The sequence below is a fragment of the Rhinolophus ferrumequinum genome, chromosome X, assembly GCF_004115265.2.
Source record: "Rhinolophus ferrumequinum isolate MPI-CBG mRhiFer1 chromosome X, mRhiFer1_v1.p, whole genome shotgun sequence".
Classification (NCBI taxonomy): Eukaryota; Metazoa; Chordata; class Mammalia; order Chiroptera; family Rhinolophidae; genus Rhinolophus; species Rhinolophus ferrumequinum.
In genome coordinates, this window is record NC_046284.1 from 41,370,616 (window position 1) to 41,390,745 (window position 20,130).

Genomic DNA, 20,130 nt, shown 5'->3' on the forward strand with positions numbered 1-20,130 from the left:
GATTGCCACCTTGTTCCTTTACCTTTCATTTTGCTGTCCAATAGAAATTTCTGATGTGTGTTTGTGAGAATGTATGTGTGTTATGTTGTTTGTGTGTGTGTGTGTGTGTGTGTGTGTGTGTGTGTGTACATGTACGTACTCGTGTGTGTATGTATTGGGGAATTAGCTCTGCCTAAGAGTCTTTAATTAAACAGTACCTTTGATCATAGATAAACTATTTCTAATGCAGTGGAAGTACCGCTAAATAATGTCATTTTGAGAGAATATGGTGTCCTGGCAGCTACTTATTGCTTGCTTTTAATTATATCTCCATTGAAGGACCTTGCCCTATAAAGATATCTGAAGCTCTATTGCATGAAACGTTTGAGGCCTGGTGCCATATATAGATGATAGATAGATAGATAGATAGATAGATAGATAGATAGATAGATAGATAGATAGATAGATAGATAGATATAATGTCTTTCTGGGGAAAAGAGCTTTCTTTTTAATATCTTAGTTAGACATTGATGTGATAATTAGAGTTACTGAGATAATGAGAACCATGCCAAGGCTATCTGGAGTGAATGTTCAAAGTTGAGAGGACTAGAGCATTTGTAACTTGGCATAAACATTTTTTTTTAAAAAAGAAAAACAACTGAGTAATTTTTGTACCAGATACTCTACTAAGGACTTCATATGTTATCTCATTTGATTCTTATAGAGGTATATCATGTTATCATCTCCATGTTATTGATAAATGAGTAAATGAAAGCTCAGGGAGATTAAGTCGCTTGTCTAAGTTTGCATGCCTAGTGATAGGAGAGCCAAGATTTGGACTTGGGCACTGTGAAACCACTAAAGCTCATGACCGTTACCATTTTACTATACAACCTCTCTCTTTACCTAAGAAGGAACCGTTGACATCACTGATGGCATTGGAAGGTGAAGTTGGGAACCTAGGATGTTTTAATTACTGTTCTAATATTTGAGGAATTTAGCACAGGAGTTTATAGAGGACAGGCAGGTAAAAGAGGGATTTATTATGATGAACATAAAAATAAAGCATGTAACATCTAGGAAGAGGAATCTTTCTACATATAGATGAGATCTAGAAAACATAGACTATGCAACTTAGAAGATAGGTGACTTTGTTGATTGCATGTGTAGGGTCATGCATTAGTAACAACCAAGAGTTGTCTTCAAAATCCTTGCTTACCCAGGGATTAAGCATTTAGTAGGTGATCATAGTGTTTATGGGTGAGCTGCACTCTTCTTATCAAGGAGTTCAGAGAATTATGACAGCAACAGAGGTCCTGGTACCTGGTGGAAATCATCCCAGTGGCAAAGAATAATGGGATTTTTCTTGACCTGCTTTGTGGAAGTTGTCTTATTTGCATGCCTATCTTCAACAAACTCAGAAAAGTCTCTGGACCTTCATTGTTTTTCCCTTCCATAGGTTTGGTTCAGTGACTTCTGACTGGGATGCTTTCGCTAAGATATTGACGTTTCCATTCTCAAGAAAGGCAGAAAATGAAGAAAATGACCTAGCTAGCCCTGGACTACTTATTTTTCAGTTCTCTGAGCTTACATTGAAGTACTTTGTGATCAAGGCAAGAACTGTGTGTTATCTAACTGTAATTGCCTTTAAGTATAACTGCTGTAAGCCTCAGTAATTATAGTTAACACTCTTGGCATTAATATTGCACTGCTCCCCTAGGGTTTTCAAAGCAATTCACAAATAAATGCATCCAAATTTAAATAGCTCATGAGGATTATAGAACCCAGAAAGTGAAGGATAGAGGATATTTCCTGCTCTCAAATTATTCGAATCATAGCAAATAGGAAGGCAGAAGCATCTGTGGCCTAAAAGTCTTCATTGCCCTAGTCAGTGTTGTTACAAATAAATAGTCACATATCCAAGGAAAGAAAGGTTTAAGCTTATTGAGACAAAGAAAATGATGGTTTTTGTTTGTTTGTTTTATTTCTTCGAAACAGGTCTAATAGATAAAAACATCTAGATTTATAACTCACCTCATCTGGTTTATAAGTTTAGATTGAATTAGGCTGTGGAATGAAAGGAAATGTCAACAAAGTACTGACTCTGGGTGGTGAACACACAGTGCAATATATAGATGATGTATTACAGAAATGTGCACTTGAAACGTATATAATTTTACTAACCGATACCACCAAAAAATTTTAATAAAAATTTAAAAAAGAAAAGAAAAATGGCATTGGTGGTTGACAATCTTTGTCAAGCAATGATGCCTAAATATGGCAAATAAAAAACTACCTCAAAAAAATAAAATCATATTTTAAGAAATATTTATTCATTTGATTAAAGTCTATAAAGTATGTTTCTAAGATAAAAACAAATAACACCAAAAGCAGTATTTTTATTTGGGTAAAAAAAAACATATACACACAAAAATAGTAATCAAAAGGTCAAAATAGTTTTTTTTAATTACAGTTGATGTACAATTCTATATGTGCTCCAGTTGTACAACATAGTGATTAGACATTTATATAACTTATAAAGTGATCACCTCTATAAATCTAGTACCCATTTGACACCATACAATGTTATTACAATAGTATTGACTGTATTCCTTATGTTATACTTTACATCCCCATAAATATTTTGTAACTACCAATTTGTACTGAACCCCTTCTCCATTTTCACGCACCTCCCCAAAGCTCCTCCCAGCTGGAAACTATCAAAATGTTATTTTTATCTATAGTTGTTTTTTGTTTGTTTGTTTGTTTGTCTGTTTTGTTCTGCAGCGTCTACATGTAAGTGAAATCATATGTCATTTGTCTGTCTCTTTCTGACTTACTCCACTCAGCACAATATTGTCTTCTAGGTCCATCCATGTTGTTGCAGATGGCAAGATTTCATTTTTTTGTGACTGAGTAATATTCCATTGTATATATGTACCACCTCTTCTTTATCCATTCATCCATTGATGGACACCCAGGTTGCCTCCATATCTTTGTTTTTGTAAATAATGCTGCAATGAACATATGGATGCACATGTCCCTTCGAAGTAATGTTTTGGGTTTCTTTGGATTAAAACCCAGAAGTGGGATTACCAGGTCCTTCTTTGTCTCTTGTTATAGCCGTTGTTTTAAAGTCTATTTTGTTTGGTATAAGTATGGCTATCCCAGATTGTTGTTTGTTTGCATTTTGATGAAATATCTTTTTTCCATCCCTTTACTTTCAATCTGTGTGTCTTTCGATCTGAAGTGAGTCTCTTGTAGGCAGCATATAGAAGGGTCTTGTTTTCTTATCCATTCAGCCACCCTATCTTTTGATTGGAACATTTAATCCACTTACATTGAAAGTAATTGTTGATAGATATGTAGTTATTGCCATTTTATTATTTATATTGTTGATTTTTTTTTTTTTTTGGTCTTAAGAAGTCCCTTTAACATTCCTTGTAATACTGATTTGGTAGTGAGGAACTCCTTTAGCTTTTTCCTATATGAGAAGCTCTTTATCTAAATGATAGCTTTGCTGGGTAGAGTAATTTTGGGTGTACGTCCTTTGTTTGTGTCACTTTAAATATTTTGTGCCAATCCCTTCTGGCCTGCAAAGTTTTTGTTGAGAAAAAGGAGGTCGTATGGGACCTCCTTTGTAGGTAACTAACTGCTTTTCTCTTGCTGCTTTTAAGATTCCCTCTTTGTCTTTATCCTCTTGGTGTGGGCCTGTTTGGCTTCATTGTTTGGGATTCTCTGTGCTTCCCAGGCTTGTAGGCCCATTTCCTTTACCAGGTTAGGGAAGTTTTCAGTCATTATATCTTCAGATTGGTTCTCAATTCCTTGCTCCTTCTCTTCTCCTTCTGGTATCCCTATGATGCAAATGTTGGTACACTTGATGTTGTCCTAGAGGCCTCTTAAACTGTCCTCAATTTTTTGGATTCTTTTTTTTCTTTTTGCTGTTCTGATTGGGTACTTTCTACTTCCTTAACTTCTAAATTGCTGATTTGATCCTCTGGTTCATCTAATGTACTGTTGATTCCCTCTGACTTATTCTTTGTTTCAGTTACTGTACTCTTCATTTCTGACTGGTTCCCTTTTTTATGGTTCCTATCTCCATTTTTGTGTTTCCTATTTCTTTGTGGAAGTTCTCCCTGAGATCATTGAGCATCCTTATAACCAGTGCTTTGAACACTGCATATGGTAGACTGTCTCCATTTTGTTTAGTTCTTTTTCTGCAGTTTTGTTCTGCTCTTTCATTTGGGACACGTTTCTTTGTCTCCCCATTTTGGCTGCCTGCTTGTGTTTGTTTCTCTGTATTAGGTAGGGCTGCTCTGTCACCCGGTCTTAGTAGAGTAGCCTCATGTAATAGGTGTCCTGTGGGGTTCATTGTCACAGTCTCCCTGATCACCTGAGCTGGTACTTTAGGTGTTTCACTTGGGTGGCTTGTGTGTTTCCGTCTATTGTATTTGAGCCTTGGTTGCTGTTTGCACCTCAGTGGAAGGGATTGAACCTTGGGATGATTGTTTGTGAGGATTGGCCATGACTCCAGTGGAGGAACTGTTGTGCAGGGGCTGACCCTATGGAGCAGGATTTATTTTAACAGCACTCTGGTGCCTTCCCAGTTTACGTCTTGGGTTTGTCATGTGCAGAGGCAGCTGGGTGGTGCTCCGACTGAGTCTGAAGCCAGCGATCAGGCATGCCAGCCCTGAGGCCTCCTGGGAGTGGCCCTACCACAGACCAACTTCTTTTGCAGCCTGTGTCCTGCCTGGGGCTACCTGGTAAAAGCCCCAAAGCAATCCACAGATGGTAGCCACCCGCCCTGGGCTTTGACATACCTCAAGAGGCCAAGCCACGAACTGAGACCAGCTGCCACTAGTGCCGGGCTTGGGGCTGCTTACCAAGAGGTACAGGGTACATTGAGACCAGATGCTGCTTGCTTGGGGTTTGTGAAGCTTTGAGAGATTTTAGAAAAATCTGCAGCATGAGCCAAGACAGGTCTTTTGTATGGAAAAAATACCGGAAGAGGCTTGGGTGTGCCTGAAAGTTGGGTGGGGTATGGTCTTAGGGAATCATCAAGCCTGAGGAAAGGTGTTAGCCAGGTTGATGGAGATTCAGATATGTGTCTGCATGCTGAGCAGAGGGGACAGCTCAACAAAGGAACAATGGCTTCTGCCAGCATTTCTGTCTGGGAGAAATCTGCTCCTCCAGCCCTTGCCTGAAGACAGACAACTCAGCTCCTTCCCATATGTCTTCGGCACCTTTCAAGCTGCTGCCCTGGTGCTGGCACTCAGAGCAAGCGAATCTGTTAGTGAGTGAGTCCGTGCACAGGCCCTTTAAGAGTAACATGTGTGACTCCAGCAGCCCTCCATCTCACTCGGCCACAATTGCTGGTGGTTTTCACAGCCAGGAGCTATGGGGACTTCGCTTCCTGGCACTGGAACCCTGGGCTAGGGAGTCTAATATGGGGCTGGGATGCCTCACTCCTCAAGGGGGACCTACACAGCTGAGATAGCACTCCCGATTTTTAACCACCACATATAGGTATGGGACCAGCCCGTTCTGCTTCTCTACCTATCCTACCACTCTCGAGATGGTTTCTTCTGTATATCCTTAGTTATCTTTTCAGCTAGATTTCAGGTGATTTTCCATGCTTGTTGTTCTGTAGTTTACTATTTTGTAAGCAAGTCTCTACTATAATAGCCAAAGTAAGATACACTTTTCCCCAGAATATTCCAGTTTAGAGTAAAGAAGAGCAGAGGTGAGGAAATCTATAAATAGGACTCTTAAGAGCTTGCCATCTACTATTACTTCCTTCAGTAGAGTTTGTCTTAGACTCTGCTGGTGGGAATAGACTTGGGGAAGACATAGAGATAGGGAAGGAGGAAGAGGTTAAAAAGGGTCTCCTAATTCCTATTCTTTGTCACATTTTCTGTATGATAAATACAAGGCAGCCTGCTACTCATGAAGAATCTTCTTGCCATTCTTTTTCTTTTGGAGCTGGACACAAAGAGATCTAAACAGAGGGCTGGATTTGGGGGCTGCATAACTGACCTGTTGTTCTCTTTCCTTTCATCTTGCGACTCTGGTTTTTCAGCTGAAAAAGAAGCAGGTATATGTAGATAAGGTGGAGAAGATGCAGCAGGCTCTTGTACAGCTCCAGGCAGCATGTGAAAAACGTGAGCAGCTGGAGCACCGTCTCCGGACACGACTGGAGAGAGAACTGGAAACCCTCAGAATTCAACAGGTTTGGAGACCTTAAAGAAAATAAGTATTCCTGACTGCTTACTTTTCACTTGGTGTTTTACATGAAGACAAAAACCACACTTTTGCTCATCTTTAGGATTTTTGCCTCACCTGGTCTTACTCCAGAGTGCCTCCCAATTGTAATGATGAATGCTGCATCTTTAGCTTCCTATCCCAGCTAAATCCTTAATGCCTATTATCTTGCACCTTTTATTTTTCATAGGAACCCCAGAAACAGTAGACCCAATAAGAAGTGAAGATGCTATGCATATAGACTCCTAATCATTTTAGCATTCGAAATGGTCTTTGAAATCATCTGGCCATACCCCTTCCCATTTTTAGATGATAAGAAAATCAAGACCCAGAAGAGGATGCCTGACTCACTGAAAAGTCACATGTCAAGTTAGGAGCAAGGTAGAAACCAAATCCTAGATTTTTAATTCCCAAGTCTATTGTGTGCCATGCTGGCAGGCAGGGATGGTGGTTTTTAAATCATTGATCCACTTTTTGAGCAGCATGGCAATTTAATATGGCAAGCTTCTTTCCTGATCAAGGGAATCATATTCAAGCCAAAGATAGGAAGTCTTGCGGCCTTAGGAGGAAGTCTGAATTCCCTTTTGCTTTGGAATCAGAATTCAAACTGAAGTGGCTTGGGCAGTAATCCTTTCCAAACATAGGAGCTCTTCAAATTGGACTCAGCTACGATGCTTCTTCTCTCACTAATCTGAGGGATCTTGGCATCTCTCCCAACAGCGCCAGGGCAACTCTCAGCCCACCAATGTTTCAGAATACAATGCTGTAGCACTGATGGAACTCCTTCGTGAGAAGGAGGAAAGGATCCTGGCTCTGGAAGCTGATATGACTAAGTGGGAACAGAAGTATTTAGAGGAGAATGTAATGAGACATTTTGCTCTGGATGCTGCTGCAACTGTAGCTGCTCAGAGGTAAGTACTTGGCTAGTAGAGTCACTCCTTGAAAGGCATGGGGGGCAGAGAGAAAAGGTGACTGATTAATAGATTTTCCAGTGTTTTTTTTTTTAATTTATTGGGGTGACAATTGTTAGTAAAATTACATAGATTTCAGGTGTACAATTCTGTATCACATCACCTATAAATTACATTGTGTGTTCACCACCCAGAGTCAGTTCTCCTTCCATCACCATATATTTGATCCCCCTTACCCTCATCTCCCACCCCCCACCCCCCTTACCCTCTGGTAACCACTAAATTACGTTCCCCAGATTAATTTTCAAAACCCCGTGGCCATCTTGTGGTTACTGATTGTTTTCTAATCCCCTCACCTTACCCCTTACCCCCACACCCCCCCTGCCCATCTAGCAACTCTCAGTTTTTTTTTCTTCTGCCCCCCCCCACTGCAGTTTCTACTTAAGTGTGTTTTCTTTTATTGGTTATGCAGGGACTGAATGACTGTGGGGGCAGAGGGGCAGGGATTTGAAAATGAAAGTTACTTATAAACTTATTGGCATCTGTAGTTCAGCTTTCCTCAAGAGCCAGAACAATCGCAGATGGGATCAACTGAATGTTTGCATACCTACTTTGCCAGTTTCTTTTAGCCACATATGTAGGAGTGAAAGCCTCTCCAGAGAAATGCCACTCAGAAACTAAATGTCACTCAGGAGTGGCTGCCCATTTGATAGCTCTGGCACATCCAAGATATACCAAAGGCTGTGCTGAACATGAATTGATCCCTGCCCTTTGAGAAGGTCTATATTTGAAGGCTACATTCTCTGTCCATGAGTGAATCTCATGTAAGTAGTCACATTCCATTTGGTAAGGGAGAGAAAGCAGCAGGAGGATTTTTAAAACTTTTTGCTTCTTATTTGTTCCACTTTTTACATTATAAACATTAATTATTGATCTTTGTAGGAAATAGTGCTCTTATCCAGTTTGTCTCACTGCTGTTCATTATCATCAGTTGGGAAAGAAAGAAACAATGACAAAAACTAAATTCAAATCAGGAGATGACAGAGGTTATGGGGATATAGACAGCCTTGGTCTGGCTTTGGGTATCTAAGGTTGACTGTAGCATACTGCACCCAGCTAGGTTTCTATCCAGAAACTTATTAAGAACCACAGTACTGTTTTTAGCATTATCCTAAATACCGTGAGCTGGCAGAGTCTGGAAGCGCTTGGCAGACTTTGGGCTGGGTTGTGTGTGTGGAGGGGGTGGGGGATACGTTTGGTTTCAAGTCCTTCTCATGCCAAATTAGAAGGAGGTCAGTGCTTAAGAGATGAACTGGTAGTTTGTGAACCTACTCCCAATTCTCTAGGAAGACATCTTAATGTTTCTCCATATATCCCATATAAACCTTATTAAATAGATTAAAGTCACCTGTGTCTTGATTTTGAGGCCCTCATGGGTTTAATCTTACCTGCCTTTGTTTTCTGAGGGCAATGTGCTCCGTATATGTTAGTATAGTAATACAGTGCACAGAAATCCCATTTGTGCTAAAAGATGTTCAAGAAGTTTGCAGGTAGATTAGAAATAGAATTAATTCTAATTTAAGCTAATAGCTTCCACAAAAACACCTGTGTGCAACAGTTGTTCAGAACTTATTCAGGAAACCCGAACAGTGAAAAGGAAATGCAAGGTAGTTTTGTCGTCTTTGGGAAGAAACTTAGAAAGATGTGGCTCATGAAGGTGTGCAGTGTGAGAAAGTGTTGGGAAGCCAGGGTTCTTGGTACTGGGAGGTTCACTGCTGAAATTGACTTCAGAATAGACTCCAGGTCAAGATGCAGGAAAGTGAGGAGGTTGTCACTGGGACCTGGTATAAATAAATGAACCCCCTGCCTTTCTCCCTGGAAAGTTTTGAGTATTGGGGGAACCCCCCTTCAAATGGATTTCTTTCCGGAATCTGTTGGTTCCCACAAGGTATATTTAATTAATTAATTTTTAACTTAATTTTTATTTTTCAGTTGCAGTTGACATTCAATATTATTTTATATTAGTTTCAGGTGTACAGCATAGTGATTAGACATTTATATAATTTATGAAGTGATCCCCTAATTTGTCTAGTATCCACCTGGCATCATACATAGTTATTACAATATTATTGACTATATTTCTTGTGCTATACTTTACATGCCCATGACTGTTTCGTAACTATCAATTTGTACTTCTTAATCCCTTCAACTTTTTACCCAGTCTCCCAACCCCCCTCCGATCTGGTAACCCTGTTTGTAATTTAAAAATAGAACTACATTATGACAAGAAGTTTCACTTCTGGGTATTTATCCAAAGAAATCCAAAACACTAATTTGAAAAGATAGATGCACCCCTATGTCCATTGCAGCGTATTTACAATAGCCAAGATACAGAAGCAACATAAGTGCCCATTGATAGATGATTACATAAAGAAGAGGTGTTCCATTATATACAATAGAATATTATTCGGCCATAAAAAAGAATGAAATCTTAACCATTTGCAACTACATTGGTGGACCTAGAGGGTATTATGCTACATGAAATAAGTCAGACAGAGAAAGACAAATACCATATGATTTCATTTATATGTGGAATCTAAAGAACAAAATGAATGAACACACAAAACAGAAAGGTAGATTTAATTTAAACCAAATTCCTTTAAATCTCCAGTTAGAAAGTTTCCATGTAGTCACTGTTTTCAATAAAATGTGCATGCTTATCAACTTGAGATAGTTGCTCAGGCAAATGTTCCGTATCTGGACTGTGTAACTTTTGCATGCCTATTAATCCAACCCATGGGAGAGACTGAGAGATTGAGGTATGTATTTAAATTACTATACAAAGAGAGAATTGGACTAGGTGATTCCTCCAGACCCCTCTATTTCTGGAATTATTCTATGTTTCCAAAGATAGTGCCTCTTAATGCTCTGCCATGGAAATTGGTTTCCTTTTCCTCCTTTTTTTCTTTAGGAGATTTCAAATTTGTAAGGTAACATTCAGAAAACTTTGTTTCAGAACCTGTGGGAGCTTCTGCCTTCCCTTTCAACATCTCCTGCTATTCCTTTTCTGTTCAGTGGTTTCACTCTCCCTCCTCCCACCCTAAATATAGGTATTGGTGAAAGTTCTGCTCTGTCTCTTTTTATGGTAGAAGCTTTATACGGTTTTCTATTTTCTTCCAAAATAATTTTTACATGCCCAGGATAGAATGTGCCCAACACATATTTGAGTAAGGAAGGAAGGAAAGAAAAAAGGAAGGAGAAAAAAAGAATGAAATGAGGAAGGAGATGACTTTTAACTCTATAATTGAAATTCCTAAATCTAGTGCCCATTTTAATGTCCTGCTTGGTTTCTATGTATTCTGCTGGTATCTGAAACTTAATATATTTCCAACATAATAGCTCATAGGTAAATTACAGGTTGCACAGTTAGGACATGTGGTTTGGATGGTATCAATGGTATTTGTAAAATTTTTTTTCAATTAAGGTATTATTTACATATTTAAAAACACCTACTTTAAGTGTATGGTTTGATGAATGTTAGTAAGTGTATATAATTATGTAGCCACCACCACAATCAAGATAGCAAACACATTCTAAATTGTCTTTGTGCCCCTTTAACTTGATCCCTTCCTCTCATGCCTAACCCCAGACAACAACTAATTTGTTTTTTGTCATTATAACTTTGCCTTTTTTAGAATGTCATATAAAAGGAGCCATATAGTATGTACTTTTTTTGTTTGACTTTTTTCACTCAGCATAATTATTTTGAGATTCATCCAAGTTCATGCATATATCAATGGTTTATTTCTTTTTATTACTGAGTAGTGTTCTATGATATGGATTTACCAGTTATTCATACATTCACATGATAATGGATATTTGGATTGTTTCCAGTGTTTGGCTTTGTGAATAATAAAATACAGATTTTTAACAGAAGAATAAACAACTGTCTTTCCTCAGGTGACAAGACGTATTAGGTGATCTATTTATAGCCCTTCTAACACTGATACTATGAAATACCTCTTAGCAAAGGGAAAGATGTTCATGCGAGAAATCACATGTAGTGTTTACTGTACAAGTTACTCTTCTAACCACTTTACAATTATTGCTCATCCTCACACTAATTCTTTCAGATAAGTACTATTATTGATTCTATAGATAAGGAAACTGAGGCACAGTTTAGTTTGCCCAAGATTCCATACTAAGAGCTGGAAGAACTGGGAATCAAATCTACATTTTTGACACCTTAACCACTGTAATCTGCTGCCTCCCAGATACAATTTCAAAGATGATGAAATAGGTATTATTGCCTGTTTAAGAGTTACTATTTGAGGTTTAGTCATTTAGAAATATTATAAATAATCACAATAATAGGGCCTATATTGTGATTATGCATATTATTGTGTCTCTAGAGATTCCCCCCAGATGCTTAATATAGATGAGGAAAATTATTACACAGTAGAGTTCAAGCCCAGAAGAAGTGATTTGGCACTGCAGATTTTTAGTTTCAGCTCACAAATGGTGAATTTATTTTTGAAGATCAGCAAAAGGATAAAATAAAATACCTGATCAACCATGTAATTTATAGGTTTACATTTATTAAATCCGGTTGTTTCCTTTTTCAGAATGTGCAATGTTTCATTTAGGTAAAGTAAATCTGGGAAAGAAGGAAAAAAGGAAAAGCAGGAGGTGGAACCTGGTCACACACATTACACTTGTCTACCTTTTCCTTCATTGTAGGCCTTTCTCAGTGTCCATCCTTGGCTTTCTTCTCATTTTGCATTCTATCTTAGTTATCTTGTTCTGTACTATAGCTTCAAATAGTAACTCTGACATCTCCAAGATTAAAGTTAGAATGCTCAGCAACTTGTTGGACATTGTCATATGGCTATTTATAAGACTTTAACTCCAATGTACCTAAAATCAAAACCCATTATAGTGTTTTTTGGAAACTCTCCATTGTTTCCTATCTCAGAAAATGAGCAGTATGCTGTCTTTTCTAGTCATTTAAATTAGAAACAACAAAGTTCTCATTCATTCTTCCCTCCCTCCAACACACACATTTAAACAGTCTCCAAGTTCTAGCAAGTCTGCCTTCTGTAGTCTGTTTCCATTTCCCTTGCCACATCACTGGTTCTTGTTTTCATTATCTTTTGTTGGGATTATTACCTTTCTGGGAATATAACCTTTCTGACTGGTCTGTCCGATTCTATTATATGCTCCTCTAATCCCTCCGTCACGTTTCAGCAAAAGATAATGCTATCTTCCTAACACACAGCTGGGATCATTTCATTCATCTTGAAAGCTCTAAAAATTTTTAATGCCTGTTAAAGTCCATTTCTGTAATCGTTAATCATTTACATTTTTGTCTCCCCTTACAAGTTTCCTATAGACAGTGACTAGTATTACACATGTCTAGCCACTCTACAGCCTCCCAGTAATTGAAACACAGTGTTCTATTCGTGGTTGAATTCATATATTAAATAAACAAAAGGGTGCTACCAATATGAAAAGATGGACCTGAAGTTTAAAAAGCCTTTAGCTCTTTTAATTAGGAGGTCATGGGTGACATTCTAGAAAGCAATGTAAGTAAAATGATGGGGATTACTTTGTCGAAGAAAGGAAGGAGAAAGAAGATGAATAGAGGGATAGATAGTTGCCAGAAATTGTTTACTTAAGAATTTGAGATGCAGGATGTCAAATTCAGGGGTATAGGTTTTGGGGTTTACAGGTTGTATTTTCAAGTCCAGCATGTCTCCACTGAGGTACTTAAGGATCATCTCACAGTACTGCAAGTTGGCAGGTCATGTTGCAATTCTATTCGTAATTTTTTGAGGAACCTCCACACTGCCTTCCATAACGGTTGCACCAGTCTGCATTCCCACCAACAGTGTATGAGGGTTCCTTTTTCTCCACAGCCTCTCCAACACTTGTTACTATTTGTCTTGCTGATGACAGCCATTCTGACTGAGGTGAGGTGATATCTCGTTGTGGTTTTTATTTTCATTTCTCTGATGATTAGTGATGTTGAGCATTTCTTCATGTGTCTATTTGCCATTTGTATGTCTTCTTTGGAGAAATGTCTCTTCAGGTCCTCTGCCCATTTTTCAATTGGGTTGTTTGTTTTTTTGTTGTTGAGTTCCATGAGTTCCTTGTATATTTTGGATATTAGCCCCTTATCGGAGGCACTGTTTGCAAAAATCTTCTCCCATTGAGTTGATTGCCTCTTTATATTGTCGATGGTTTCTTTTGCTGTGCAGAAGCTTTTAAGTTTCATATAGTCCCATTCGTTTATTTTAGCTTTTATTTCCATTGCCTTTGGAGTCAAATTCATAAAATACTTTTTGAACCCAAGGTCAATAAGTTTATTACCTATGTTTTCTTCTATGAAGTTTATTGTGTCAGGTCTTATGCTTAAGTCTTTGATCCATTTTGAATTAATTTTGGTACATGGTGACAGAAACCCAGTTTCATTCTTTTGCACGTGGCTTTCCAATTCTCCCAGCACCATTTATTGAAGAGGCTGTCTTTCCTCCATTGTATGTTTTTAGCTTCTTTGTCAAAAATTATCTGTCTATATTTATGTGAATTTATTTCTGTATTCTCACTTCTATTCCATTGGTCTATGTGTCTGTTTTTCTGCCAATACCATGCTGTTTTGATTATTGTAGCTCTGTAGTACAAGCTAAAGTCAGGGAGTGTGATACCTCCAGTGTTGTTGTTTTTTAAGATTGCTTTGGCTATTCAGGGTCTTTTATGGTTCCAAACAAATCTGATGATTTTTTGTTCTATTTCTTTTTAAAAAATGTCATTGGGATTTTCATGGGGATTGCATTAAATCTGTATATTGCTTTGGGTAATATGGCCATTTTAACTATGTTGATTCTTCCAATCCATGAGCACGGAAATGTCTTTCCATTTCTTTGTGTCTTCTTCAATTTCTTTCAAAAATGTCTTATAGTTTTCAGCATATAGGTCCTTCACATCCTTGGTTAAGTTTATTCCTAGGTATTTTATTCTTTTTGCTGCAATTGCAAAAGGAATTATTTTTCGTATTTCTTTTTCTGAGATTTCAATGTTAGTGTATAGGAATGCAATGGACTTTTGTATGTTGATTTTGTAGCCGGAAATTTTACTGTATTCGTTGATTGTTTCTAATAGCTTTTTGGTGGAGTCTTTAGGGTTTTCTATATATAGCATCCTGTCATCTGAAAAGAGTGACAATTTAACTTCTTCATTCCCAATGCGGACACCTTTTATTTCTTTCTCTTGCCTGATTGCTCTGGCAAGGACTTCCAACACTATGTTGAAAAGCAGAGGTGGTAGGGGATAGCCCTGTTGTGTTCCTGAACATATAGCAATGGGCTTCAGTTTTTCACCATTAATTATGAGATTAGCTGAGGGCTTGTCATATATGGCCTTTATTATGTTAAGGCATTTTCCTTCTATACCTATTTTATTAAGTGTTTTAATCATAAATGGATGTTGTATCTTATCAAATGCTTTTTCTGCATCAATTGATATAATCATATGATTTTTGTCCTTTATTTTGTTTATGTGATGTATCACATTGATTGATTTGCGGATGTTGAACCATCCTTGTGCCCCGGGGATGAACCAATTGATATAATCATATGATTTTTGTCCTTTATTTTGTTTATGTGATGTATCACATTGATTGATTTGCGGATGTTGAACCACACTTGTGCCCCGGGTATGAACCCCACTTGGGCGTGATGAATGATCTTTTTAATCAATTGTTGTATTCGATTTGCTAGAATTTTGTTTAGGATTTTTGCATCTGGATTCATCAGAGATATTGGTCTGTAGTTTTTTTTTTTTGTGTTGTCCTTACCAGGTTTTGGTATCAGGGTAATGTTGGCCTCATAAAATGAGTTAGGAAGTACTGTCTCTTCTTCAATTTTTTGGAAGAGTTTGAGCAGGATTGCTCTTTGAAGGTTTCGTAGAATTCACTAGTGAAGCCATATGGTACCGGACTTTTGCTTTTGGGAAGGTTTTGGATGACTGATTCAATTTCATTACTGGTGATAGGTCTGTTTAGATTTTCCAGTTCTTCATGGTTCAGCCTTGGAAGGCTATATGCTTCTAAGAACTTGTCCATTTCTTCTAGGTTATTGAATTTGGTGGCATATAGTCCTTCATAGGACTTGGATGATCCTTTGCATTTCTGTGGTGTCCCTGATAACTTCCCGTTTTTCATTTCTGAAATTGTTAATTAGTGTCTTCTCTCTTTTTATCTCAGTGAGTCTAGCCAAGGGTTTGTCAATTTTGTTAATCTTTTCAAAGAACCAGCTCTTTGTCACATTAATTTTTTCTATTATCTTTTTGTTCTCTAGTTCATTTAGTTCTGCTCTGATTTTTGTTATTTCCTTTCTTCTACTGACCTCGGGATTTACTTGTTCTTCTTTTTCTAGTTCTTTAAGGTATAACATGAGGTTATTTATTTGGGATTTTTCTTGTTTCTTGAGATCGGCTTGTAATGATATAATTTCCCTCTTAAAACTGCTTTCGCTGCATCCCAAAAATTTTGGTAGGATGTATTTTCATTGTCATTTGTTTCTATGTATCTTTTGATCTCTCCTCTAATTTCTTCTTTGACCCAGTGGTTCTTTAAAAGTATGTTGTTTAATCTCCATGTATTTGTTTTTTTTCCTGCTTTCTTTTTGCAGTTGATATCCAATTTCAAAGACTTGTGATCAGAGAATATGCTTGGTATGATTTCTATCGTCTTAAATTTGCTGAGGCTGATTTTATGTCCCAATATATGGTCTATCCTAGGGAATGTTCCATGTACACTAGAAAAGAACGTATAGTCTGCTGTTTTAGGATGAAGTGCTCTATATATGTCTATTATGTCCATTTCATCTAATGTGTCATTTAGGGCTGCTATTTCGTTATTTATTTTCTGTTTGGATGATCTATCCATAGCTGTCAGTGATGTATTTAGGTCCCCTAGTATAATTGTGTTTTGGTCAATTTCTCCCTTTAGTTCTGTTAGTAGTTACTTGGTATATTTCAGTGCTCCCTGATTGGGGGCATAAATATTGATGACTTTTATGTCTTCTTGTTGTATAGTCCCCTTTACCATTATGAAATGTCCATCTTTGTCTCCTGTTATCTTTTTCACGCTGAAGTCTGTTTCATCTGATATCATTATGGCTACACCTGATTTTCTCTGGGTACCATTTGCTTGGAGTGTCAATTTCCACCCTTTTACTTTGAGTCTATGCTTGTCCTTGTAGCTGAGATGTGTCTCTTGGAGACAGCATGTGGTTGGGTTTAGTTTTTTGATCCAATCTGCTACTCTGTGCCTTTTTATTGGTGAGTTCAGTCAATTTTCATTTAAGGTGATTATTGATATGTGAGGATTTCCTGTCATTCTCTGTTTAGTTTTCTGGTAAGACTGTGTCTCCATTGTTTCTTTGCCTTTTTGTTGTTGTCTATTATTTCTGTATGGTGGTATTCTATGATGTTCCCTCTGTTTCTTCTTAGATTAGAGTATATATTTCAGTTCTGGATTTTTCTTCACTGCTTACCCTTAAGTTTATGTAAAAGAAAGTTTGATATTTAGTGTATTCCATTTTCTTTAGGATGCTTACTTTCTCCATTCCCATATTCCAGTTCAGGCCTTTAATCTCCCCCTTTTTATGTTTTGGTTGCCACAAATTGTCCCTGTTGATGGTGGTCGAATAGCCTCCTTTGGTATTTCTTGTAGTGCAGGTCGTGTATTAGAAAATTCCCTCAGCTTCTTTATGTCTGGAAAGGTCTTTATTCCTCCTTCATATCTAAAGGATATCTTTGCTGGATATATTATTCTTGGCTCATAATTTCTCTCTTTCAATAGTTTGAGTATTTGTTTCCACTCCCTCCTGGCTTGTAGAGTTTCTGCTGAAAAATCTTATGATAATCTAATGGGCTTTCCTTTGTAGGTTACCGTCTTCTTTTCCCTGGCTGCCTTGAGGATTCTTTCTTTGTCGTTGATTTTAGACAGCTTCAATACAATGTGCCTTGGAGAAGGCCTGTTGGGATTGAGGTAATTAGGTGTTCTATTTGCTTCTTGGATTTGAATGATCCAGTTCTGTCCAGTTGTTTGGGAAGTTCTCATCCACAATTTGTTTGAATATCTTCTCTGTTCCCTTCTCTCTTTCTTCTCCTTCTGGTATGCCCATTATTCTTATATTGCTCTTTCTGATGGAGTCAGAAAGTTCTTCTAGAGTTCTTTCATTTATTTTAAGTCTCAAGTCTCTTTCTTCTTCCATCTGGGTAATTTCCAGGTTTCTGTCTTTGATGTCACTGATTCTTTCCTCCATTTGGTCAACTGTACTAACTCAGCTGGTTATTTCATTTTTGATTTCTTCTATTGAGTTCTTAATCTCTGGAGATTCTCTTTGGTTCTTTTTTAAAGTTTCAATTTGTTTTGTAAAATGCTCATGTTGTTCTTTGATTTTGTTTCTGAGTTCATTAAACTGCCTTTCTGTGTTTTCTTGCATCTTGTTGAGTTTTTTCAGAACTGCAATCTTGAATTCTCTGTCGTTTAAATCACATATTTCCATATCTTTAAGTTCCTGTTCTGGAGACTTTTCACTTTCTTTCTGAGCTGTCTTGTTGCCTTGGTTATCCCTGGCAATTACTGATTTATTATTTCTCTTCCTAGACATCTATAGGAGTGGTTTCTGCAACAGGTTGATAGGAAGAGGTCTTTTGTTTTCCAGTACTTTTTGGTAGAATGTTTTATTTTCTCTCCGACTGCAGCCTTTTATTTCTCTCACACGGTAGTGCTATGTTTTCTCTTCACTATTCCAGCTTCTCACACAATGGGGGGATTCCCTCGGAGACGGGTTTCTCCTCTGTTAATAGTTTGCTTGGGTTACAGGGCACAGTGTCCGTGTGGGTATGCGGAGAGCTTTTGAAGTTCCAAAGTTCTTCCTGCACCAGATTCAGAGCCCATATGTTTCAGCAGTTCTGTTTACTCCTGCAGAGATCCGCCCAGATAGGTGTGGCCAGGAGCGGGGTGAGTTTGTGATAGGTGGCCCAGAGCAATGGTGGCGACCACTACCGCAGCGGTTCCGCTTCCACAGCTCCCTCTCTTCTGCCGTAACCAGCCGGGCTGCGAATCTGTGTCTGCGGTCCACAGTTCTTAGAACAGCAACTATTCTGTTGTTTTGATCTGACAGTGCTACTGTTCCGCTTCTAGCACCGGCCAGGTAGGGGCGGAGCGAGCTCTGGGAGGGGAGGGAGGGGGCAGCTTGTCTCAGTGCCTAAGGCTTCTGTTCTCTGCTCGGCAATGAGGGCTTAAACCACCGTTTTCAGCCTTCTTCCCTCAGTCATTACTCCGAGGTCTCTGCCGTGAGCCTTGGATTCAGCCCTGTTATATGCTGCCCTTCAGCCCTGTAGGCCCTGTGGGCCATAAGCGGAGCCCTAGCAGACTGAGTTCTTCCCTCTCCACAGCTGAGGTATTACCGGAATGCAGCGATCTTAGAGCACTGAGCTAGGTCTGCGTCCTGCGCCCGCCCGCGCGGCTCTGTCTCCGCATTTCTCCCTTCCCTCCTTCCCCGCTCGCACGATTCGCCCACCTTTCGGTGAATTCAGTAGTGGGCCTCTTTATCTTGCCTGTGTGCTGTGTATTGAGTCCTTTGTGGAGTTATTGTTGTTTGATTCGTTGTAAATTCCAGAGGAGCTTTACAGAGGCTCACCTCACGCCGCCATTTTGATGATGTCTCTACCATACACTTTTTAGAGAGGCCTGGCTCTGAAGCTTCAGCCATCACACTGGAATTCTGCACTGCAGGAATGCCTCCAGGGTGATACCAAGATATGGAATTCTATCAAGTCTCTTGAATGTTTTTCTCTTCTACCTATGCTTTTCTCTCCTAACAATAGATACATTTGTTGAGTGTTTTTACTGTGTATCTCCAATCCTGTGTCTGGTACTATGTTTCTTTAAAGAATTAGATTATTTTATTATATTATTTTTAATTGAATTTATTGGGTGACATTGGTTAGTAAAATTATATAGGTTTCAAGTGTACGGTTCTGTAATACATCATCTGTATATTGCATTGTGTATTCACCACCCAAAATCAGTTCTTACCCTCTGGTAACTTCTCAACTGTTGTCTGTGCCTATGAGTTTGTGTTTCTTTGTTTGTTTGTCTTCTTCCTTTGTTGCTTTCAGTTTTATATCCCACATATGAATGAAGTCATATGGTTCTTGACTTTTTCTGTCTGACTTATTTCGCTTAGCATGATAGTGTAAATATCCATTCATGTTGTTGCAAATAGCAGTACTTGATCTTTTCTTATGACCAAGTAATGTTTCCTTGTATATATGTATCACATCTTCTTCATCCAATCACCTATCAAACCTTGAGTTCAAAGGAGATTTCATGAATTTGACCTCAAAGTCAAGGGAAGTAAAAGCAAAAATAAATGAATGGGACTATATCAAATTAAAAAGTTTCTGCACAACAAAATAAACCATCAATAAACAAAGAGGCATAAAAACCACAATAAGATACCACCTCACCCCAGTCAAAACGGCTGTCATCAGAATCAAAAAACAACAAGTCCTGGCTTGTTGTGGAGAATGTGGAGCAAAGGGAAACCTTGGGCACTGTTGGTGGGGTTGCAGATTGGTGCAGCCTCTATGGAAAACTGTATGGAGGTATCTCAAAAATCTGAAAATCTGAAAATGACCCAACAATTCCACTCCTAGGTATCTATCTAGAGAAATCCAAATCTCTAATTCAAAAAAATTTGTGCACCGCTATGCTTATTGCAGCACTATTCACAATAGCCAAGACATGGAAACAACCGAAATGCCCATCAGTAGACGACTGGATTAAGAAACTGTGGTACATTTATACAATGGAGTATTTATTACACAGCCATAAAGAAGAAGGAAACATTACCATTTGCACCAACATGGATGGACCTAGAGAACATTATGTTAAGTGAAA

General features: G+C 38.3%; 1 protein-coding gene across 3 annotated transcripts in view; it reads left to right on the forward strand.

Moving 5' to 3' along the window:
• The window catches only part of AMOT (angiomotin), a 116,555-nt gene that overhangs the window by 79,573 nt on the left and 16,852 nt on the right, over nt 1-20,130 (forward strand). For all 3 annotated transcript variants that reach the window (XM_033119389.1, XM_033119368.1, XM_033119378.1), the window contains 2 exons: nt 6,059-6,208; nt 6,961-7,151. In XM_033119389.1, the coding sequence (XP_032975280.1) occupies nt 6,059-6,208; nt 6,961-7,151 (341 nt within the window). The remainder of the gene's footprint in view (nt 1-6,058; nt 6,209-6,960; nt 7,152-20,130) is intronic.